This window comes from Grammomys surdaster, unplaced genomic scaffold (assembly GCF_004785775.1).
Source record: "Grammomys surdaster isolate TR1022 unplaced genomic scaffold, NIH_TR_1.0 125889, whole genome shotgun sequence".
In the NCBI taxonomy this organism is placed as follows: Eukaryota; Metazoa; Chordata; class Mammalia; order Rodentia; family Muridae; genus Grammomys; species Grammomys surdaster.
In genome coordinates, this window is record NW_021620714.1 from 3,977,797 (window position 1) to 4,003,590 (window position 25,794).

Genomic DNA, 25,794 nt, shown 5'->3' on the forward strand with positions numbered 1-25,794 from the left:
TCCCACTGCTTCTTATGCCTAGTCTGAGTCAAACTAAATGACTTATGGAGAACTTTTTCATATAGAACAAAACACAAAGATGAAAGCATAAGTCAGTTTCCCACATTTGACATATCAAAAAGAAAAAAAGAAAGAAAGAAAAAGAAAAGAAATACCAAGCCTTCCTCAAATCATAGATCAGCATTGTGATGATCACTGGTCAGCTCAAAGAACTAATAATATATTCACTATTTTTGCTTTTACAAAAGAAAATAAAAACAAGATATTTAAAGATCTACGTTAAAATGTTTCAGATATTGTCTCTATCCTTCAGCAAAGTTCAGTGAAAGGAGAGGCTACTGTATCTTTGTGTGGCTAGAGCAAGCTCCTTGACTTCACACACATACACAATACTATGGCACGGGCCTCTGAGGTTCCATCTCACTGTTAATGTAACAAACCATCTGCTGTTTTCCAAACGCAAGCCCAGTTGAGACTGCCAAGTACTATAAAAGCCACAGTCTGGGTCATAAACAACTTTGCAATTAAGCTATTAAGTTACCTCTGTGTATCACATCCTGAGTCTTGGCCTTCCAAATGAGATTTTTGTCTAATGATAGTGTGTAAGCCAACAACTATACCAATCTTTGGCAAAGCCTTTGGATATTTTATTCAGCCAAGCAAGGCAGAAAAAGGCCTATTTAAGCCTGATACAAATACAAGAACATTTTTGGAATAGGAAAAGATGAAACTCTCAAATAATTAAAAGAAACATTTCGATTCCTCTCCAGGATCTAGCTGGAAAAGTATAGTCCCCATTTTTTTAAATTAGGGAAGCTTCTTTTTGTGACAGATAAAGATCATTACAGAAAACAACAAGTAATCCAAAATACCGAATTGTGGACCCCAAATCAAACCAATACAGCTACAAGACAACTCCTATACCTAAGGCTCAGGAATAATCATGGAAGAGAGGACAGAAAGATTCTAAGAGACAGAGGAACAGGAAGTTTAATGTGAAACTGTGTCTCCTAGAAATAGCAGAAGCTACACCTATACAGTATTTAGAACATGGCAACCTAAACATGATCTGAACCTGGACAACACTGACAGACACGCTAACATGGACAGGGGAAAGCTCAAGAGTCTTCAACCCTACAAAACACTTGAGGCAACCACAGGAAGTGGCACTATTAGGGGGTGTGGCCTTGTTAAGGGAAGTGTGTCACTGAGAGACCTTCCTCTTGGCTGCCTGAGGAAGACAGTCTCCTCATGGCTGCCTTTAGATAACAATGTAGAACTTTTGGCTCCTCCAGGACCAAGTCTGTCTGCATAATGTCATGTCTGCCACCATAATAATGGACTGAACCTCTGAAACTGTAAGCTAGCCCCAATTAACATTTTTTCTTTAGAAGAGTTGCTTTGGTCATGGTATCTCTTCATATCAATAAAACCCTAAGGCAGCAACTAAAGAAAGCTGAGAAAGGGAGATCATCACACAAAAAAACACTAGACACAAATCATGGTGAGCCTGTCCCAATAGACAGATACATCTTTTCCACACTCCTGCATCTATGGCTCAGGGAACATCTCTGAAGATAGGAAAGAAAATTGTAAGAGCCAGAATACCAGGAAGTCTGCTATAAAGCAGTCTCTCCTAGAAATGGCTGCATAAACAAGAACAGAACAATGGTATTGATAAATAAGTTAACATGGAAGGGGTAAGTTGTCATGGGGTCCTATCCATAGACAAAGAACTACAGGCTACTAGTGACTGCTAGAGGAATTTACCCTCTCAGAAGGATGAGCCTCTGACTGGTTGTCTGATGCAAAGTAAGCAACCTGACCATCTACATAGCACCAAGAAAAATGGAGTCAACAGGTTGTAATATATATGTATATGTGTACATACATGTATACATATATACATGTGTGTGTGTGTGTGTGTGTATGTGTGTGTGTAACAATAAAAATAAAAGAAAAAAAGAGGCCAACAACTTGAGATTGGAGTGGAACATGGAAGAGGTTTGAGAGACAGTAGTTGGGAGGGGCTAGAAGGAGGAAAGGGAAGCGATAAATTCTATTTCAATTAAAACATTAAAAAAAAGAAATATGTCAGTGGAAAATGCTTTAAGTAATCTCTTTTACAATTAAAATCCTGATTATTTTCTTTACAAAAGCCACATCTTCAACATTAAACTCATTTCAAAAGTATTCATTTTGTTTTTAAATATATTAAATGAAAAAACTCTAAACAATAGTTTTAAAAAAGTTATTTGTTTGTTTGTTTGTTTGTTTATTTCATGCATATGAGTACACCACCATTGCTCTCTTCAGACACACCAGAAGAGGGCAGCAGACCCCATTACAGATGGTTGTGAGCCATCATGTGGTTGCTGGGAATTGAACTCAGGGCCTCTGGGAGCAGTTGGTGCCCTTAACTGCTGAGCCATTTCTCCAGCCCTAAACAATAGTTAAAAAAAAAAAATCTTTAAGGGGATAAGAATGACCACTTCAGATTCATACATCAAATTTTTATTAGTACTATTATTTTTGATTGACAGATTACAATTGTGTAGATGTACGGGGGTACAGTGTGTTTTGACATGTAGTGTATAGCCCCTGCATATGAATGACTGTTGAGCTCATTAACATAGGCATTGTCTTGCTTATCTATCTTTTTATGGTGTAGTATCTGAAACTGACTTTGTTGGTTATTTGGAAACATACATTATTATTTCCTGCAGTCACTATGTCACACAGTAAATAGTGGGTGTCTTTTGAGGGAAGACTGTACTGTCCAGCTTTGTATATTTATACTTGTCATGAAGAATATAACAGGTATTCAATCAAAAAACAATGAAGGTACCTTGCGGTGTTGGTGCATGCCTTTAATCTCAGCACTAAGGAGGCAGAGGCAGGCCAATCTCTTTGAATTCAAGGTCAGCTTGATCTACACAGACAGTTCCCAGACAGACATAGTCTGTCTTAAAAAAAAACAAAACCAGACCACTCAAAACCAAAATAACAACCAACCAACTAAACAAACAAACAAACAAACAAACAAACCCCAAAGTGAATGCTTGAAACCAAAATTGTATGGAGCTGAAGAGATGGCTCAACAGTTAAGAGCTCTGGTTGTTCTTTTAGGGCCTTGGCTTCAATTCCGAGTGCCCTCATGGCAGCACACAACTGCCTAAAACTCTAAGGGACCTGACATCCCCTCTTGGTCTCCAGGGACACCATATGCACATGGTGCAGACACACATGCAGGTGAAACATCCATACGCATAAAAATAAATAATAATTTAAAAAATTTAAATTGTGGACTCAAAAAAAAAAGTCAATATATCCTTTCTCTTTAGAGCACTATCTATATAAGGCTACAAGATAATTAACTGAAATACTGAAAGGGGCCAAGATACAACACTGCCTTTATTTTTTTCTCTTTGTTTGAAGAAATACTGTATAATCTAGAATGAAAATATGATTTTCTCAGGAGGCTGAAGTAGGAAGATCCCATGAGACCAGACTTTGGAAGAAGGAAAGGAAGAAGAGATAGATAGATAGATAGATAGATAGATAGATAGATAGATAGATAGACAGATAGATAGATAGAGACAGACGGTCACTTATTTCCAAACAAGTCTCAAGGTAAAACATTTCAAATCTAACTTCTCTGTTCCCATCAACTCTAACATCTGTATCCTCAACTTTATTGCAAGAGTGTTCACAACAGCAAACAAAACCAAAAACTAATAACAAGAAAAACCCAAAACAACCTATATGTTCATCAGTTAATCACTGTATAAAAACATTTGGTACATAGACAACCGCAGTGCTATTTGGCTATAAAGAAGGTGAGATCTTATTACTCATCAACAATAAGGAGATAATAATTAGATATGTCAAGTAAAGTCACATAGAAAGGCAAGCACTGCATGACTTACAGACAGCTGAGACAGAACACTTGACCTCACACAAGTTCAGAGCAGAATGATGGCTCCCAGAGGCTAAGGAGTGGAGGGGAACAGGAGGGGCGTAGAGAGAGCGCTCAATAGGTACAAGCTAGACAGGAAGATGATGTTCTGGGGTGTTACTGCAGATTAGGGTGACTACAGTAATATATAGAACAGCTCAAAAAGACAGAAGAAAGGAATTGGAATTTCTTTTTTAAATTATTTTTTAAAAGATTTATTTATTTATTTTATGTATATAAGTACACTGTAGCTGTCTTCAGACAGACCAGAAGAGGGCAACAGATCCCATTACAGATGGTTGTGAGCCACCATGTGGCTGCTGGGAATTGAACTCAGGACCTCTAGAAGAACAGTCAGTGCTCTTAACCACTGAGCCATCTCTCTAGCCCCCAAACTGGAATTTCTTAACACAAAGATGCTTAGGTTGATAATTAATTTTACCCTAAGTTAAAAATTATACAATACATGTGACATTAAAATATCACATGGTATCTCATAAGTATGTAAACTGTTTTATTCATCAGCTAAATAAATTTAAAGAAAAATAAAAATATATAACTGAATGAACATATGAACAGGCAAGTGAAAAAATGAACCTAAAAGATATAATAATAAATAGAAGCTGAGATGGGTTACAGTCATAAAAAGTTTCTTTAGGAATATTTGTCTATATGACTTTGAGCCTTAATGTCCCTTCCGGAGTACAAGCTGTTTAGTTTAGTTTTGAGACAAAGTCTTACTTATTATGTATCCCTGGCTGGCCCTGAACTCACAGAGACCTTTCTGCTTCCCCATTGCTGGGGCTACAGGTGTGAGCCAACATATCCAGCTAAAATGTTTTTAACTTCTCGTATTCCTTCTCCTATTTAAACCAGTCAATCCATCTGTCTATCAGACTATTATCTTCATAGATGTGGAGCTTTTCACTTTACTCATTTATAGAACCTACTGCAAGCCTTGTTTATTTTGATGCTCAGATGTGCTAACATTCTGGCACAAGATATTCTAGGATTATCTCAAAACTTCCTTACTCTGGTTCTGGAATTGCTATTTTCTTACCCATATAACAAACTTACAGCAAGATACATTTGGGTAGACAGGAAGGGGTGGAGCTAATAGTCTTAAAGAGACTGCAGAATTAAGTAAGCTAACTGCTGCATTATGCCACTAAGTTTTGAAGTGTTTTATTTAATAGTAATAGAAAAGCAAACCAGAAATTGATACTCTTGGAAACAGAAATCTGGTACATTAAAACCTACGGTACCAAGCACTGGCTTTAGAACCGGCTAATAGAAGCAGGAACGCAGAAGCGCTACAAAGGCTGTCTGGCCAAACTACCTGAGAGGCATACGAGCTGCAGCACTGGGCCAGAGGGGTTGGGTACAAGTTACAGAGGCCAGAAATAAATGCTGTAAGACCTGTATACATGTGAAATTAAGAAGAGAGTCACCACAGGATCGGATATAGCACTCCTGGCACTGACCCAGAAACCCCGTATCCTATCACAGAGATATTTGCACATCTGTGTTTATCGATGTTCTATTCATAACAACAAAGAATGGAACTAGCACACCTATCAACCAATAGGTGAATGGTAATGCAAATGTGACATGTGTACAAAATGGAATGTTACTCAGCTGTAAAGAAAAATAGTAATGGGCTGGAGAGATGGCTCAGTGGTTAAGAGCACTGACTCCTTTTCTAGAAGTCCTGAGTTCAATTCCCAGCAACCATATGGTGGCTCACAACCATCTGTAATGGGAGCTAATGTCCTCTTCTGGTGTTATTGAGTGACAGTGTACTCATATATAAAATTAAAAAAAAAAAGTATCATGAAATTGTCAGGAAACAGATGGACTCGGGGGTATATTAGATGAGGTGGCTCGAACCCAGAAATAAAAAACTGCATGTTCTCCCTCGTATGCAACGCTGCCTATACTGGATGTGTGTAAAGAGGTGCGAGTGTGGGTATAACTAGGAGACTTATATTAGGTGATGAGAAACGATCGGATGGAGGCAAAAGGACCCACGAGTCATGAAAAAACGCTATAAAGCTATTCCTTTCTCCTTCCAACTCATAGTTGTTTCATGGTAGATATGTGGTTTCATCTTCCTGTGTACTAAAGTAGCAAGAACCATTCCAGCCTTCTGAAGACTGCAGTGTGCTAACCATGTAAGCCAGTGGTTATAAAAGCTAGACTTCCCTTTTTATTTTACTGACTAACAGTACAGTAGGAATCAGACATGACTCCTAATAAATACACTTGTCACATGGCCAACTTAGAAAGGGTGACTTTTTAAAAATTTGTTTTGAGGGAAGGGTTTTCAAATATAATATTTTATTAATTCTTGAAATTTTTCATACTAGCATACAATTAATTTTTATTACAATCACCCTCCCCTACTCCTGGGGGAGATGATTTGTAACTTGAATTTTCCTGGTTTTCTTCTGTTTAAAACTATATAAAGTAGCCGGGAGGTGGTGGCACACGCCTTTAATCCCAATACTTGGGAGGCGGAGGCAGGTGGATTTCTGAGTTTGAGGCCAGCCTGGTCTACAGAGTGAGTTCCAGGACAGCCAGGGCTACACAGAGAAACCCTGTCTCGAAAAAAAACCAAAAAAAAAAAAAAAAAAAAGAAAGAAAGAAAAAGAAAAGAAAACTATATAAAGTCATTCTACTATAGTGTTGTTTTAGTTTAGGATTTTGTTTGTCTTTTTGCCTTTGAGACATGGTCTTACTATGTTTCCCTGGTTGCCCTGCAAGTTACTATGTGGACTAGGATGGCTCTGAACTTGAAGAGTGCTGGAATTAAAGGCATATGCCACCACACCTGGCGGTTTTAAACTACTGTATTGCTATACATTTTTTTTTTAAGTATAGTTTTAAAATTGCTTAAAAAGAAAGAAGTATGTGACAATAACCTGGGCTCCAAAGTTCAGGGTAATTCTTTAATTTTTCTTTAACTTTTGAGTACTGCTGGTCACAGGCTGCTTATAGAAGGTGGCCCTTATCAGTGCCTGCCTCCCAAGACTATGCAGTCTTTCCTTTCCCACTCAGCCTACACTGTAGCAAAGGGTGACCATGAACTTCTGATCCTCCTGCCACTAGTTCCTGAGACACAGGCTGCACCTCCATAGGGAGCTGTATGTCTATTCTTTTCTACTTTTAACTGTTTATGACTTTAGAAACTAAGACCTACTTTCTGAGGACAAGCCTGGAGCCTAGAGAATTCAGGTCCCCTGTGAGACCAGAAAGCACTCTTAACTGTTGAGCCATCTCTCTAGCCTCCAGCCTCATTTTTTACGACAGAGTTTCTCACTGGGACCTGGGGCTCACAATGAACTAGATAGCTAGGCTGGCGGCCATTGAGCCCTAGGGATATTCCGGTCTTGGCCTCCCCAGCACTTCGATGAGATCACAGCTTGAACCACTACACTCAGATTTGTGCATTCATTCTAAGGATTGAACGTAAGTCCTCACGCATGGGTCAGATGTGATAGCTAATGCTGATTTTCAATGAAACAGGACCTAGAATCACCTAGGAGACAAGCCTCTGGGCATGCCTGCGAGGGACTAACTCACAGGTTAACAGAGGCGGGAAGACACACCCTAAAAGAGGGTGGCCTGGACTGTAGGAAAAGAACATTCATAGCTGTCTTCCGACTTTGAGCAGCTAACCCCTGTCACCATGACATCTGTCTTGATGGACTGTACCCTAGAACTAACTGTGAGTCAAAGTAAAGCCTGCCTTCCTTACGTTGCTTTTGTCAGGGAATTCTAATCCAGCAACAGAAAGAAAGAAAGAAAGAAAGAGAGAGAGAGAGAGAGAGAGAGAGAGAGAGAGAGAGAGAGAGAGAGAGAGAGAGAAAGCAAGCAGGCACTCTGCCAACTGAACTTGCTCCCAGATCCTGCCGACATGGTGTTTTTCCCTCTAGCCGACTGTTTAACTTTTCTACTTCTGTCTAAGACTGTGAAGATTTTAAGCTATAGAAATATTTTTGACTGATATAATACTGCTTACTTCAAATAAGACAGTAAAGAAGCCGGGCAGTGGTGGTGCATGCCTTTAATCCCAGCACTTGGGAGGCAGAGGCAGGCGGATTTCTGAGTTCAAGGCCAGCCTGGTCTACAGAATGAGTTCCAGGACAGCCAGGGCTATACAGAGAAACCCTGTCTCGAAAAAAAAAAAAAAAAAAAGACAGTAAAGAAAAGTAGAAAAAAAAAACCTTGAAAACACTATCTTCCAACTTAAATCTTGTAAAGGAAAATAATTACACATGTTTTAGTAGTTTTCTAACATTAAGCTTAAGAAGTTGTTATTTATTCTCAGAGAAGTCTGTAATTTTGTCTGTTTTCTTTCCTTTTTAAGTTTTGCCCTCTGATGCAATCACCATTTTTTGTTGGGAGCCGACCCCAAGCAGAAATCGGCTCTCATCTTTACAGCCATTTCAGGCCATATACCCTGACAGGAGACTTGTTTTCAACACCCCACAACAGCTGAGCACACTCTGATAAACATCTTATTTTTCTCACACATCTTGTTTTGTTGTTTAGTGCCCCCAGCTGCAAGGTGCACATGGTAAAGTGTCTTCACCTGCATTCCCCTGCTTGTGCTTATATGTACCCAGGATTTCCTTTCAATAAAGGAGAGACTAGACCAGACTCTGTCTTGTATCCATCTTTTGCTTGCCCTTCTATCCCCACTCTCTCTCTTGCTAAACCCTGACCCACAGATTGAAGCAGCAGCTCGGGCCATTACAAAGTGGCCCCTGAACGTGGGGCAGAATGGGCCATTACAATTTTTGACCATTTCTGAGTTTCTTGAAGCAACATTCTTTTTTTTTTTTTAACAGACTAGCATCTGCTTTTCATATTGAAGGTGCCTGAAATCATCTATCTTCCTATCAGATCAAATGACTCTTTTACCCCATTCTCCTATTCCTTCTCCTGAAAGGTATCAGAACATTATAACATCTGATAAAAAAGCAGCTACTTAGGTGGTAAAGTACAGCACTTGAAGTACTCAGTCCCAGTACTTTCAATGCTAACTTAGGTTCTCCATGTCCACAGAGGTCAACTTGAACTCATTCAGTTGTCCATAGAGTTCAGACTTCGAGCTATTCTCTCAGGGAGAAGGCACAAAGGAAACAGGAAACAAGTGACACATTCCAAACCTCTCATTTGGGCAGTGTGCACTGCTCTGAGCACAAATGTCTCCAGTAAGGCAGCTATTAGAAGGTTTGCTCAGCTCACAGTGTACTCATTTCTGCAATATTCGTAGAGGCTAACCCTCCCCAGATAGTCAGTCCTAAGTACCAGAGACACTTAAATGTGGGGACCTGCTCTCTCATAGTAATACTGAACTCTGAGCTCTTGAGCCATGACAGCTTTGTACACCAATATTCACATCAACATTACTCACGGCAGTCAAAAAGTATAAACGACTCAAATGTCTGAGGGGATGAGTGAGCCTGGATACAGCAGAATACTTTTTCAGCTTCTTTTTTTTTTTAATTATTATTTTAAAAACTGGGTCTTGCTACATCAGTCTGGCTGGCCTGGAACTGGAGAGGAATGTAACCCTGATTCATGGTACATCATAGATACACAAAACTAAGTGAAGCAGGCCAGATGACAAGGAGCAGATACTGCAGGGCTCTGTCTGCACGGGTCCCTGACAACAGTCCAAGTCAAGGTCACAGAGATCTTTGGTAGAATGGTTACTCAAAACTGGGGCAGGAAGGGGAAGGAAATCAAGAATATTTGTTTGGTGGATAAAATTGTATCACTTTAAGATGATAAAAATTCTGGGGATAGACCTAGAGGTGACAACTTGTATAACAATGTATACTTAAAACTAGTTAATGATAATACAAGTAGCTATGCATAGTAAAAATATCAAATGTGTCAAAATAGAAATGTAATCTGCTTCTTTTTAATGTAACTCCAGCTCCAGAGGGATCATAGGTTTCCAAGGACATTAAAAATCTTTAAAATTACATTTTTTAAAAAATAATCATTATCTTATGCTTCAGCAATAAACTGAAAACTGAAAGCCGAACTTTAATCTTAAAATTTTGTCTGTGTAACACAAGTTGACATTTTTTCCTTCCTAATCCCATTTCTCTTCACCAAGGAAAAATATACTTTAATATTTTATTCAATCCAGCTCTACAAATATGATAGTAAGGTTTACTTCTCAAAATCTCAGTAACCGGGCCAGGAAAATCTAGGTTCATTCCAGTCCAAACTCAGTGTTTTCAGCAGAATGGTATTTAGTGAGAAATGCTAGCACTCAAAAGTCTTGTGTTCTTTAATAACTGCTTCAGGCCATCGCACACAGTGACATCATCTTTACCAAATAAAGCCCATTATGCAACAGCCACATACCGTATCATCACTTTCTATGTGGATATTCACTACTTTGGATGTAAGAGAGCCTGAGACTATGACACTCTCTATATTAGATAATTTTCAACACTGAGCAAAATAAGAAACAGTATATACAAACTACAAAAAAAAAAAAGGAAAAAGCCCACCTTTTAAAATACACAGACCAATATTAAATCAAGTAAAAACCTAAATTCTCATGAAGGTCAAGTACCTAACGTGCCATATCAAAACAGTGTGACAGCCTAAGAGACAACTGCCCATGTGGCTCCTGCAGCCTAATGTCAAACAGGAAGACAGAGTTATCTTTGTTGAATGAAGGTAACGGACGACTGTCATGCTTTTGAAACTTTCTCTTTAAATTTACCATACTGTGGAAATACTCTATGCTTACATATTTCATTTTTGTTTTCAACCACTTTGCCATTCCTATGAAAAATTTGAGGTAGAAAACAATAAAATATTTTCATTTCACTAATATTATTAACCCAGAAAAGTTAAAACAACAACAGTATTTTCTAAAGCATTTCACTCAAGTCATATCACATTTATACAACTTGTGAATTATTTTGTAAATTTGTTTTTACTTACAATCACAGCCATACACTTATAATTGTAAATGTTAGTTACTTTTGCTTCTAGAGCATAGAACACATAGACTTTTCCTTATTTCTTCTGCTTAATACAACTAAAGTACTGAGATGTTATACATAAAACAGATTCGAGGGCAGTGGTGGCACATGCCTTTAATCCCAGCACTTGGGAGGCAGAGGCAGAGGCAGGCAGATTTCTGAGTTCGAGGCCAGCCTGGTCTACAGAGTGAGTTCCAGGACAGCCAGGGCTACACAGAGAAACCCTGTCTCAAAAAACCAAAACCAAAACCAAAACCAAAACCAAAACAAAACAAAAAACAACAACAAAACCAAAATCTTGAAAACAATGAGAAAGAACAGAAATGACAGTAAATAGCACACTATGAACCACAGAGGACAGAGAAAGTAGGACGTCTTTTAAGATGCTGAAACAATATCTCACCCAGAATTCTATCTAGAAAAACACCCTTCAGGAATGGAAGAGAGAAATCAAGACATCTTCAGACAAGACAAGAGAACTTGTGGCCAGCAGGGCTAATCTAAAAGGATAACTAAAAGCAGGGCTCTAAACAGAGAGGAAGGGATCCAAGAACAAATGGTAAAACAGGAAAACAGACTCCAGAGGGTATCAGCTTGCCAGGGCTGTGGTTTCAGCAACCAGAACTATTTTCTCCTGGCTCTATCTTTAAAAGCCAGGAATGGTGGCACATACCAGTGATCCCAGCACTCAGGAGGTGGAGGCAGGAGGATAGAGTTCAAGGTCATCTTCCAAGAAGTAGCAAGTGAGAGGCCAAACTAAGCCACATGAAGCTGTCTCAACACCAGGCAGGGCTGGGATGCAGCCCAGCTAGCACAGTACTTGCCTAGCATGCATGCTCAAATCCCATACACTCTGGAGGCAAAGGCAAGAGTATCAAAAGTTGAAAGAAATACTCAAACTACACAGCAGGTTGGAAGTCAGGTTGGGCTATAGGAGACACTGTTTTTAATATCAGTTAGAAGGGTTTGGAACTTGTTTCTTGTTATGCTGTCATACTGCATACGACATCTTTTCAGAGTTTCTTTTGTTATATATCCCTGTCTTTGGTGTCACAGATGTTCTTCTAATACAGATTGTCTCAGTCTATGTCACCCAAACCAAACTTAGAGCCTGGGACAGTTCTCTGAGATAAATTCAGTTGTAGTTCTGAGTCTACTTTTTCATTTCTCTACATAAATTTCCTTATAACATTTTTCATAGCTCAGTTTTGGAAACATGAACCAAAATTTTATCAGCCCACATACATTTCTCAGCATCCCACTCATAGGATATGTGGAAAGCACAGCTGTGAAAAAGAAAAAAGGCTATTTTCAAACATGATTGATTTTCTGAGCGAATGTACACAAACTAACAATGTCCCAAAGCAGGTGACTTATGAGCTGAGTGTGTGAGCACACGCCCACAGTGACAACAATCTAAACATGGAAATACCATTGCAAGCATGAAATTATAAAATTAGATACTTCAACTGGTAGGAATCCTAAAAATAACTAAAATAAAGAATTTCTCTACAACTTTAAAGAGAAAATCCTCAGGGCCAGAGAGATGAGAGTGGGTAAAGGCACTTACCACAAGGCTGGAGGACCTGAGTTCAATCCCCAGGACTGACATGCTAGAAGAAAACTGATCTTAGACACACACACTGGTGCACACACACTGGCCTTATCCTCATCTTCACAAAAACAAAAACAAGCCAAAAAAAACCAAGGTAAAATTTTAAAAAGTATCATTTAGGAGGCAATTAAATCATGCAATAGTAAATGAAAATCATGAAAAGTAAATGCCTTCAACAAAGCACCACTTAACAGTAATAGTTCAGTAGAAGAGCAAGCGGCTAGCATATAATAGAACCTGAATTCTAGCTATATAAAAAGAAAGAAAAGGTAGGAGGCAGAGGCAGGAGGATGGCTTCAAGTTTGAGGTCAACCTGGATTCCACAGTGACACAATCAGAACACACACAAGACTCTATTTCAAAAAACACAAACTGAAAGAAAGAAGAAAGTCCTAAGCACATAAAAATAATGCCTTCTTTGTTACTCTGTTTCATATGGCTGTAATCTCAAAATAGAAAACCTCTTTATCAGGCAGACACTGCACAGAGGAGAATGCTATTTGAGAAGGTTAATGGTATTGAAAGTCAAATTTCTTTGAACTCAAAGTCAACACAAAAATATTCAAATTCTTGTATACAAATCCTATACATGATTTTCAAATGTATAGCCAAAGTTATAGTATAAGCTTTCTAATTCCAGCACCGGGGAAGCAGACACGGGAGGATCCTGAGTTCCAGGCCAGTTGGGGCTACATGGCAAGTTTTATGCCAGTGTGGGACACACAATGAGACCCTGCTTTAAAACTATCAAAAAGAAGTAGGGTTGGTGATGTGTGCATAGAGCTCCAATACCCAAGAGACAGAGGTATGCGACGCAAGAGTTTGAGGTTAGACTAAACTACATGAGACCCAGTTTCAATAGTAATAATAACGATGATGATGCCAAAACCAACTATGTACTTCTGTTATCCTAGGCAAAACCAGGGATTGTATAAGGGGTACAATCTAATCAGATACTGTGATGTTTGCTGTCAGCTTGACCAGATTGAGAGATGCCTAGAAAACCTGCTAATGTACATCAAGGCAGTATTTGTCAGGCTATTTGCATTTGAATCAGCAAATTATAGGAAGAGATTTATAATGTCAACTGCATTGTACAATGGCATGGGAGCTTGGGAAGAACATATAAGACAGAGGAAGTCACTTTGGTAAGCAAGTTCAATTTTTCTTGGGTGAGTACAAACTTCTGCTGCTGCCATTGCTTTGAGAGGGGACATCAGACTCCAGCTTCTTTAGCCTTTGAACTGGATTCATATCAGTGATTCCCCAGGGAGCTTCCAGCTTCTTAAGACAGTAACTACTGCCTTCCCTTGGTCTCAAGATTGTAGATGGCCACTGTGGAGTCTCCAACCTCTAATTGTGTAAGCCAGTGTAATAAATCCTCTGTATAATTACATGTGCATCCAACTGGTCCTCTTCTTCTAGAGAACCTTGACTAACACAGATCCTATTATTAAATCATCTTTAGTCACAGATGCTCTTACTAAATATAAGTTCAGATGCATAGGGATTATAGGTTAAGTGTCTATGTTATGCTTATATGCTACTATGCCAGCAGGCTGGATTTCCCTTTGGATCTTGAGACGATATGGTTTGAGTGTGCTTGCAGTAGGTCCATGTGTTAGAACTCTCAATGGAACATGGTGGAGACTTTAAGAGCTGGGACTTGCTGCAAGGTAAAGATCATAGAAAGCACTGCCTTCTAGAGGTATTAAAGCACCTCTTGTGGGACTCCAGTTAGTTCCTTTCAGAGAAAGTTATTATAAAATGTAGTATCAGCCCTTCTCTGCTGTCTTCCTGTCTTGACATGTGATCTCTTCTGCATGTGCCTCTATAATGCTATCACCATAAGGCCCTGACCAGAGGGCAAAGCAGAATAACATACTCTCAGACCCTAAAATGACAAGCTAAATAAACCTGTTTTCTTTATACATTACTCTACCTGAAATACTTTATGCAGCAGTGGAAAATGGACTAGTAAAGACAGGAAAGTTAAAACAATTATATTGGCAAGAGATGAGGCCTGCTGTCTGAGTCTTACTCATGCTCACTTTCCTTTCTCCTCCCCCGCCCCACAGGAAGAGGTTTATTTGGGGAAGGGAGTGGGAGAGAGGAGCGAGCGAAGAGAAGAGGAGGAGCTCATGCTCACTATCCTAATTTCCATGTTCTCAAAAGTTTGTTTGTTTTAGATGGGGTCATACATAGTCAAGACTGGCATACACCACCACATCTAGGCCCTCCCCCACTCTGTGTGTGTGTGTGTGTGTGTGTGCATGCATGTGTCCTAGCTTTTAAACATGTAATAAAGCTTTCTGTACAACGTTCTCATGTTATGATCACTACCTTACCTAGTGCAGCTGCCCTATTCCTGCAGATCTTTGTAAGTGATTATACCTGTTATGGCCCATACGCTTGAGTTACTGCTAACATCACTTGGCAGGCCTCTTCCCCAACAGTGCTCCTGAAAGACATAGAAGATGTAGGCCAAAACCAAAACCTTCTCCATGTCCATCACCTTCTCTATGTCACATGGCCTCTAAATGTGGCACTGTTGTCCTTAAGGAGCCTTGGTTCCTTTTAGTGAACAAAAGGATAATGACAACTGGAGCCTCGTTTTATGTCCTCTCACACTGCAACTGCAGCCAGAACGGATGACATTAAGGACAACTTTAATTATTTCATACGGAAGAGTAGCAGACTTTCAAAGTCACGAAACATCATCCTCCATTATTTTAAAATTTGAAGCTTTAAAAATTATTTAAATTTCAAAATAATAAAACCTTAGAAGTTCTTTCTCAAGAGATAGTTCTTGTCCATTCCTGTCCGTCTTCTGCATCTCGAACCATCAGGATGCTTGTTTCACAAGTAGCTTTAAAAGACTCCACCCCAGTCTGAATCAGACTCAAGAGAACTGCCACCTTCTAGGGCAGTTCATTGCTTTAAAACTGACACCAGTGATTGTATGCATGCTCAACTCTGAGAACCAAATGGCTACAGGTTTTCACTTGATACAACTCACAACTGTAAGCTTGCTTACACAGTGAACCCATGATAGCCTGGGCTACAGTGTGAGGCAAGCTAAAGTAAATGAAACTAATTGGCTAAACTGACTAGAATCTACAAATTTATTACACAGAAAGAAGAAAAGAAAGAATATGCTTATAATCCTAGCACTTAGGAGGAGGAAGGTAGGTTAGAAATTCGACATCCAAGGCTTCAGAAAGAGCTTGAGGCCAGCTTGGACCATAAAAATCCTATCTCAAAAAAAAAAAAAAAGAAAGAAAAAAGAAAAATCACCATATTATCAGAATTCTCTTAAACTAAATGAACCTCGGACAATTACTATCAAGTTATATATACCAGATAAACATAGAAACCCTTCATTATTTTGTAAGGACCTTATACAATTGTGCCAGACTCAGAAACGGTTATATTGCTATTGGTTTATTTGAGGTACTGACTACTTATCTATGACATCAATTAAAGGTCTGAGTGTCTATCTGCTCTACACCAAAGGTAGGAAAAATCATTAGTAGTATCCTTAAGGATGTTCTGATTAAATTCTACACTAAACCTAGTAACAAAGAAGTCAGCCTTTAGTCCTAGCACTTGAGAGGCAAAGCCAGGCACAGGCAGACCTCTGTGAGCTCTAGGCCAGCCTGCTCTACAGAGTGAGTTCCAGAACAACCAGAGCTACATACACAGCAAAACGGTGTCTTGGGTAAGAGATTAAAACTAGAAAGCAGCAGCAGCAGCTGCCACCGCCGCCATCGTTATTTCCAAAGCTAAGCACCATCTCATCTTCTCATTCAAAAATTTGTTTTTTAAGGGATAGATATACTTCCTAGGAAACTACAACTCATCAAATATGAATCATAAAGAAACAGATTTTGAACAGATTAATAAGGAGTAAAGAGAATGACTCAGTAACAAAAAGTCTCTCATCAAATAAAAGGCTGGGACCCGATGATTTCAGTGCATTTAAAGTATGTTGATCTGGGGCTAAGGAGACAGCTCAGCAGTTAAAAGCAGGTAGCGTTTGCTCCTCTGAGAGCCAGAGTTTGGCTCCCAGCATCCAGGTCAGGTACCTCACAACTACCTTACTCCAGCTCCAGGGATTCCAATACCTCTCAACTCCATAGGCACCTGTACTTATGGACACATATGGCCCCCACACAATTAAAAATAAATCTTTAAAGAATATTGATGTCAGATGTGGCAGCACATGCCTTTAATCCCAGCACTTGGGAAGGAAATGTGGGTAGATCTCACTAGCCTGGTCTTCATAGCAAGTTCTAGGCTAGCCAAGGTTATATAGTGACACTTTGTCTCAAAGAGCAAAACACAAAAAGAAAACAAAAAGTCTTTCTCAACCTCTTTCCACAGATTGAAGAGGAATGAACAGTTCCCAGTTCATTTTACAAAGCCAGGATTATGTTACCAAAGTCATATGAAGGCATAAGAACACAAGAGCACAGGATAATATCCTTGATTGATATAAATGCAAAAACCCTCAACAAAACACTAACTGAATTCAACAATACATTAAAATGATCACTCACACAGTCAAACAAGATTTACACCTAGAATTCAGGAATGGCTCAAACAACTTACATTTAACCAAGGAAAAAGTTATACACCAAAACCTGTAAAATACTAATGAAGGGAACTGAAGAGGGACACACACACAGAGATAGTCCATGTTCATGACTTAAAGGAATTATTACTATTATTAAAATGTCCGTGCCACTTAAAAGTGCTCTTGGATTCATGAAATCCTTGGTAAAAATGATGCGTTTTCTTTCTTTTAAATGACAATTTTTACAGAAACAATCTTAAAATTAGTTGGACATGGTCGCACTTATAATTAGTCTTAACTAATTCAAGAGGCAGAGGGTCTCCTGACCCTAGCCTAGGCAATATAGTAAGATTCTGTCTTTATAAACAAAACCAAACAAACCCCTTTGAGTTCAGGCCCTACAACCAGAAAAAACAGCCCTAACATAGTTATGCAACCACAATGACTTTAGAGAGCCCAAACTATTGTACGTTAAAGAACAAAGCCAGAGGCACCATACTGCCTCATTTCCAAGCCTGCCAGGGTGTAGCAGTCAGAAGAGAACCGCAACAGCATGAAAATACACATCTAGTGGAAACAAACAGAGCCCAGAAATAAACCCACATATTTTTGGGCAAAGACTCTTGATGACACTACCAAGAATCACAATGGAGAAAGAACAGTCCTTTAGTAAATGGTCTTAGGAAAACTGGATATCCACATGCAGAAGATTGAAATCAGGGCTGGAGAGATGGCTCCATAGTTGAGAACTTGCTGTTCATGCAAAGGATCAGAATACAGTTCCCAACACCCACATGGCAGCTCACAACCATCTGTAACTCCAGTTCCAGCAGATCAGATGACCTCTACTGACCACTCTGGGTACCACATACACACAGTCAAAACATGCACACACATAAAATAATATCAAAAAATGAAATTGCACTCATACACCATGTTAAAAAAAATCAACTCAAAATGAGATTAAAAGCCTAAATGTTAAAACTTGAAACTACAAATCTACTAGAATTACACTGGGAAGCTGGGTGTGATTTCCCAGCACCCCACACCTTCAATCCCAGCAAAGCAGTGGATCTCCGTAAGCCAGAATACAGCCTGGTCTGCATTGTGAGCTCCAGGACAGCCAGGGCTACATAATGAGACCCCGTCTCAGAAGAACAAAAAAATCCCAAAAGATATAAAAAACAAAACCAGAGAGGAAGAACTGCACAACGATTGTCTTTTTTTTTTTTTTTTTGTGGTTTTTTGTGGTTTTTTGAGACTGGGTTTCTCTGTATAGCCCAGGCTGTCCTGGAACTCACTCTGTAGACCAGGCTGGACTCAAACTTAGAAATCCGCCTGCCTCTGCCTCCCAAGTGCTGGGATTAAAGGCGTGCGCCACCACTGCCCGGCCACAACGTTTGTCTTAAGAATGTTTTTGGAATCGACCCTAACAGAAAAGGCAACAAAAGGCAGAGTAAGCAAATGATCCCAAATTTGTACAGAATTCAAACAACTCAGGTAAAAACTCTAACTCAGTACCAAGAAAATGACCTGATTAATAACAGACAGACAGCTGGCAAGATGGCTTGTCTGCTAAAAGCTGTCGCTACTAAGCCTGCCATGGAGTTCAATCCTTGGGGCCCACATGGTGCTCCTGCATAAAAATTAATAAAATTAATAAAAAGTTAAATGGACAAGAATTCTACACAGAGAAATCTTATCTTACAAAACTAAACCAAACCAAACAACCAAATAAGCAACTACTCTATGATCTAGCAATCATACTGCTCTGGGGTGGACAAGCCTGACTGCAGTGTTTCAGAAGTACACCCTGACCTCACCGTAAACCCTTCCTGATTCCCTTTCACTTCTGTGGAACCATCACCTCGAGTTTTAAGGCAAAAAATCTCCTTTAGTTTCTTTATAACTTTAATGTTTATATATTGTTCCTGCTTTTGAATTAAAAAAAATACATTTGTAATACATATACTGTGTCAAAGTTCATGTGTTTCATATTATTTCTATGGCTCGTCCATGTAACACAACGTAGCTGCAGCTCATTCATTTTCACTGCTAGGAAGTCACATAAACAGATGCACCACCACTGATTCATCTGTTACTGATGAGCACCTGAGTTATCAACTATGAATACTGTTATGAACACTTACACGGTATACAAATGCATCCATGTACATGGCTCACAGAAACAAAAGGCTATCTGGAGTATGTATTTCTTTAGAGTGCATATGTAGAGTAGGCTTTCTTGGGCACACAGCCTGCTTCTGTTTTTCATCCCCTTGATTACTGACGGAATTCCTCTTTGGTAAAGTATCAGCTCAAGTACTTCCTCCATTTTCTTACTGGTTCTCTTTTTATTTACAGAAATCCTACATTATGTTCTTCATACCATTTGTGTTTATTGGAAATAAGCTTTCTTTCATATTGTGGCTTCTCTTTGGCATGTGCAAACTGTTCTCTAAAACGTGTTCTTAGTGAAAAACCCATCATCAATAGCTATTGTGGGACATACACTTCAGATTTTAGACACACACACACACACACACACACACACACACACACACGGCTTCAAACTTACCATGTAACCAAGAGTGACTCTAAACTTCTAATCCCCCTGCCTCTATCTCCCAAGTGCTAGGATTACAAGCACTCTATGCAGTGCTGAGGACTAAACCAAGTCCACCACCACTGCCCGGCTCCATTCTTCTTGTATAGGAAATAAGTTTTCATTTCTTACAGTCTCAATTCTCATGACTTTGATGATACTGCATTATGCTGACATACCTGTTACATCTCCATTTGTTTTCTAGATGTGTGCAAACTAATTCTTCCCTCCCCATCCAGCCCACAACCGTGTGCTTTTCCCCAATTCTGAGGCCTTGTTCTTTTGTTTTCTGACTTTTATTCAAAAGATATTTTTTTACACTTCAACTGTGACTCACATTTGCTGTCTGTGAAATACTATCTATCCAGTCTTCCCACTCTACACTTGAAGTATGTCATTCAAACTGAGAAAGCTTCTCGTCTATAAAGTAACTCAGATGGTTACTACAGCACTTCCAAGCCTTAGAACTCGATGAACGCTGTAACAGGCATAGTTAATGAGTTTTGTTTGCTTTTCCCTCAGGCTGATTCTTCCTCCATTTCAAAATGCCAGAAAAGACTCACTTTTCTATTCCTGGAGAAAGAATCTGAATGTCTAGGCTTTCACTCTCATTTTCTTGAATTAATGCTCTAGCCCCGATTTCACTCTAAAGCTCCAGGTCTGTATTTCTCTTGGCTACACATCATTAACTAGCAATGCTAACAGTTGTGATACATGAAGGCACTGGGCAAACCAAAGAAGTCTTTGGTTTCAAAGTTGTATGACTCAATGGTAAAAAGCACAGCTTTAGAATAATACATATATGACTATTCTTGAGACAGGGTCTCACCATCTAGCCTAAATAGCTCAGGCTCCCTCAACTTCTTGATGGCCCTGCCTCAGCTAGCTAGCTTCCTTCCTTCCTTCCTTCCTTCCTTCCTTCCTTCCTTCCTTCCTTTCTTTTTTGGTTTTTAGAGACAGGGTTTCTCTGTGTAGCCCTGGCTGTCCTGGAACTCACTCTGTAGACCAGGCTGGCCTCAAACTCAGAAATCCACCTGCCTCTGCCTCCCAAGTGCTGGGATTAAAGGCATGCGCCACCACTACCCGGCTATGCCTCAGCTTTCTAAAAGCTAAGATTATAAGCATATACCAGCATGTCAAGCTACATATGAACTTGAATCCTAGTTCTGTTGCTTTTTGGATGTGAAGTCCTGACCAAATTATATCATCTTCTGAGTCTCAGTTTTCTGATGTGTGGAGTAAGATTAAAGTAAATTAGCACTTACAACTTACATAGTTTTTGTATGTTTGCAAGGTATCTTAGCACAATGCCTGAGCCATGGGCATGCCCTATTCAGAGTCAAATTTATATAACCTCTCGGGGTGGTTCGAGAGGAAAACTCAAGTACTGCTATGAGACAGACGGGGATTGGATAATGGTCCTGAACAGATAAGAACCCCTAGACTCTTGAACCTTTTTGTATGCTGTCTGCCCAGAATGGCTTTCCTTCTCATTTCTGCCAACCGAAACCCAAGTAGCATCTTTCCTGCTCCAAGAATTCTTCTGTAATTTCTTCTAAAATTTTGTCTACAGGATCAAGCCACCTACTCAAAAATAAGCATTTCTCTTTCTTTAAAAAAACAAAACAAAAAGCATAAACAAACCCTCTTTTTTTTGTCCTTTCCTTAGTGTATATAATTCCCTGTGCTTAATCCCTATTACCACAAAACAAACAAACAAGCAAAAAAACAACCCCTACTACTCCCCAACACCCAACAGGGTCCCACTATGCAATTCTGGTTGTCCTGGAACTCGCTATATAGACCAGTTCTTCTCAAACTAATAGAGGTCTGCCCACCTGCCTCTTGAGCATGCTATCATGCCTGGCAGTATCTATCTTTTTAGACAAACAGGAAAACAAAACCCCAAAAAACCTAAAAAAAAATTTCTGACAACCTTCAATTATGTCCCGTTGTAAACGGTATGGATGGTAAGTGTTGTTTCTTAAGATGTAAATTCTTAGAAAGCTGTTGCTTTCTACTAAGACAGTACATACTTAATGAAAGAATAATCTATGAGCCAACTCTGACACAACTTACATGGTTTTAAATATTTATAGTATCTACTCTATGCAGATTACTTGAACTACTATAAGTCTGAATTCAGCTGCAGAGATGGCTCAGTAGTTAAGCGTGTATACTGCTCTTGCAGCGGAGCAGGTGGCTCAGTCACCACTGATCTCCTCGTCTGATCAGTCTCCTCAGACCTGCATTCATATGCACATACCTACACTAGAGTCACACGCATATACGTATCATTTAAAGAGTAGTAAGTCTGGATTCATTAAGTATCTGCAAAAAAAGAAGACTGAGTTTTGGAGTAATGTCAAACGGGGCTCTAATCCTGAAGAACACTGTCTTCCTTTGGTTACAGGTCTCTGAGCACATTATTAAACATTTCTAAGCTTCCCTTTCACTTTCTGCAACATGAAGAGAAACAATGCCTTAATGCACACAGAGCAGCTGCTGGATAGAGGAGGACACAGAGCTGGGTAAACGTCTACTGCAGTAGGAGTGTCTTTGAGTTACTTTTCCTAGGAAAGTGGGTTTAATCCTAGTTAATCCATGTTATGTGTATTTAACAAGGCAATATATCTTACACATCTAAGGATGAAACCCAAACAGTGAATACGCAATAAATTATGTCACTGGCATTAAACTGTCTGTTTAAAACTATTTTTGATCTAATTACTAAGAGCTGCTGAAGTTAAAACTGAATCTGGTCTAACAGGTTAAAGAATACTTTGTGATCTTTTTACTCTCTCCTTTTTTAGTATACTTTTGACCAGATAAAGTATCAACCAATGCTGGGCGGTGGTGGCGCACGCCTTTAATCCCAGCACTTGGGAGGCAGAGGCAGGTGGATTTCTGAGTTTGAGGCCAGCCTGGTCTACCGAGTTCCAGGACAGCCAGGACTACACAGAGAGACCCTGTCTCGAAAAACAAAACAAAACAAAACAAAAAAACAAAAAAAAACAAAAAAAAAGTATCAACCAACATCAGCCACAAAACCTTTGGTTTAATATAGTAACTAGAACATTAACGTATGAGTAATAATAAACATAAAAATATCTGAGCTCAAAAAGAAAAACTTGGGGCTGGAGAGATGGCTCAGCGGTTAAGAGCACTGACTGCTCTTCTAGAGGTCCTGAGTTCAATTCCCAGCAACCACATGGTGGCTCACAACCATCTGTAATGGGGCCTGATGCCCTCTTCTAGTGTATCTGAAGACAGCTACAATGCATTCACATATATAAAATAAATCAATCAAACCAAAAAAAAAAAAAAAGAGAGAGAGAAAAGAAAAGAAAAACTTTTCTTTAGATGAAATATTATTCTTATTCTTCATAAATGTCTGGTTTTGTCAATAAAACTTTTTCTTTCTTGATGGCTCAAACTTTTGCTCTTAGAATTACTTAAGAACACATGAGATAATAACCTGGATAGATTCCTATAATCATCCTTTTCTTTACCTTCAGGCTTAGAGCAGCACTACTGAAATGACTCAATAGGAAACCGCCCTGCCAGTCAGCCCTCCCGTGAGCAGAATCAAGAAGGCAGGGAGGGGCATGAATGACAAGTTTACATGATGTCACCAATACACATAAAAAATTCAAGTAACTGTTCATCTTTACCTTAGCAAGTTTGATTTCAGTACCAAGTAAAAAGAATACAAATTATATTAAAAATAAAGACGCCCCAAAATAATCTTTAGTAAGCAGAGGAAAAGTTTCTTTGGAAATAATAGTGTCTAGAGGTTATTTAACATCTTTGTTTTCATTTTTTTTAATATGTAATGCAGTGGTGTGTGTGTGTGTGTGTGTAAGGCAGAAGACAAGTTCCAAGAGTCAGTTCTCTCCTTCCATTATGTAGGTTCTGGGGATCAAACTTGGGTTGTCTGTCAGGTCTGGCAGCAGCAAGCGCCTTTTTACCCACTGAGCCATCTTACCAACCCAGCTCTATTTATTTTTTCAACATTAGTGATTATATGTAATAATTACCAATCTTTGATGACTACACACGCTTAAGAAAAAGTATTAACTCTTAACATTTTAAAATTAAGCAGAATGAGGATGAAATAATGTATACTATACACTCACGACATAAACACAAAATATTTAAACTACTTCGTAAGGGACCCCTTCTCTTATATTTATGTAAAATAAAAGGACTCAATTCTTAATCTACTCCCTGAGGAAACTATATTTAAAACACAAGAGGAACACATTATAGTATGTTGAATACCTCAGTCACCATACATTGTTTCCCACAACTAAGGAAACCAAATAATACTTAATTCCCATTCTCTTTCCTGTCTTAAACAATATAAGGCGCAGAAATGTTTTTAAAGGGAAAAGCAACTGTAGATGTGGTAGACAATATCCTACTTCTTTTCATGTTTTCTCGGGGGGCAGTAAGAATGGAAGTCGAAAGTCCTGAGCATCTAAAGATGGCCTATTTTTTACAAGTACTTTTCGGTAAGTCAGACGGAGGCGGAGAAATAAGCTGTTAACAGCGTTAGAGTGCACATCACACACACATACTCGCACATATTGGGGGAAACGCCAGCGCAGACCTCTGTCCTTTGACAATGCAGCACCCAGCGTCACCCATACTACGATGGAAGAACGTGCTTGCCACACGCTCCAACTCTTAGCAAAGTCAAGCTGGCATCCCAAATCCAAAGTGGCCTGCAGACACCGGGGTGAGGCAAAAGTCTACAGGGGGGCACTGACGCCAGGATTTCTGAGAGCGATTCAAGAAAGATCACCCGTCAGTTGCCTCTAGCCGGCATCGGAGATGCTGCTGCGCGCCGCCGCACCCCAGGCTCCGGGTCTGGCCAGGCCGGGAGGGTGCGCGGTACCGCCAGCCGCTCCCGTTACCCGGGGAGCCTCGGGCCGGTCGCCACACGCCCCCAGCTCCCCACCCCACCGGTCCCGGATAGCAGGGATGCCCGTGCCCCGCTCACCGGCCCGGGTGGTGTCCGTCAGGTCATGGTTGGCCGCTCCCCGGGGAAACTCCCTCAGTTTCCGGCCGCTCAGGCTCAGCACCCCGGTGACCGCCGCCTCTTCCAGGGCTCGGTCGACCGAGCGGCTCCAAGAGCCCGGGCCAGGACCAGGGCCCAACCCAGGGCTCGGTCCACAGTTAGCACCGGAGAGGTTTCTACCGGACGCCACTGGGCCAGAGTACTCCGCAGCCGCTACCACAGCCACCAAGCCCGCGGCCGCCATTTCCCAGCCGACAACTCTCCGGCCCGGCTCTGCGCATGCGCCACCCGATCCGCTGGGTGGGCGGGGAAAAGGGCTTGCGGACCCGGGAGAGCTCTCCCGGACGCGCTGCGCGAAGCTAGGAGCCTGCCCCGCCCACAAGCCGGTTTTCCAGGGAAACCGGACTTCGCAGAGCTGCAGCAGCCCGGCACTCTGGGCTTCCTAAAAGGCCACTACAAAAATCATCCGTAACAGCGCTCCAACTCTCGATGGTGGATTACATTAGACAGCAAAGATTCTTAGCCCTGTTGCTGCTAGAAACTTGGGCACTTAGAGGGGACTCCCTGGGATAATCCCGAAATTGTCTCTCAACTTGTTACCGTACCGCCAGATGATCTGAACTGAACTTTGTGGATATACTATTAGTTCTTGAAAGGGAAAAATACTGTGTGCACAGACTCAGCTACAAAGTCACTAATTCTTGTTGAAATTTGTTACGTATTTTTGGTTATTTTTATGAAACAGCTCTTAATGAAACCAAGCGTTTTAAATACTACGTTGGCACAAACTTTATTACTGACTAGAGCAGAACGAATAGTATTTAAGTCTAACATTGAAATCTGGCTATGATATAAATGTAGAGAATAAATTTAGAACCGAAAGATCAAAACCGGAAACCATTCTAGTAATGAAAAATACCATTCACATTTAAATAAGATCTCCCTAGTCTTGAAGTCTGTTATTTTCCCAAATCTGTTTTAAATTC

General features: G+C 40.0%; 1 protein-coding gene across 4 annotated transcripts in view; it reads right to left on the reverse strand.

The window, feature by feature from the left end:
- The window catches only part of Lrch3 (leucine rich repeats and calponin homology domain containing 3), a 93,866-nt gene extending 68,814 nt beyond the window's left edge, over positions 1–25,052 (reverse strand). For all 4 annotated transcript variants that reach the window (XM_028752220.1, XM_028752219.1, XM_028752218.1 and 1 more), the window contains exon 1: positions 24,791–25,052. In XM_028752220.1, the coding sequence (XP_028608053.1) occupies positions 24,791–25,052 (262 nt within the window). The remainder of the gene's footprint in view (positions 1–24,790) is intronic.
- Positions 25,053–25,794: the final 742 nt, after the last annotated feature.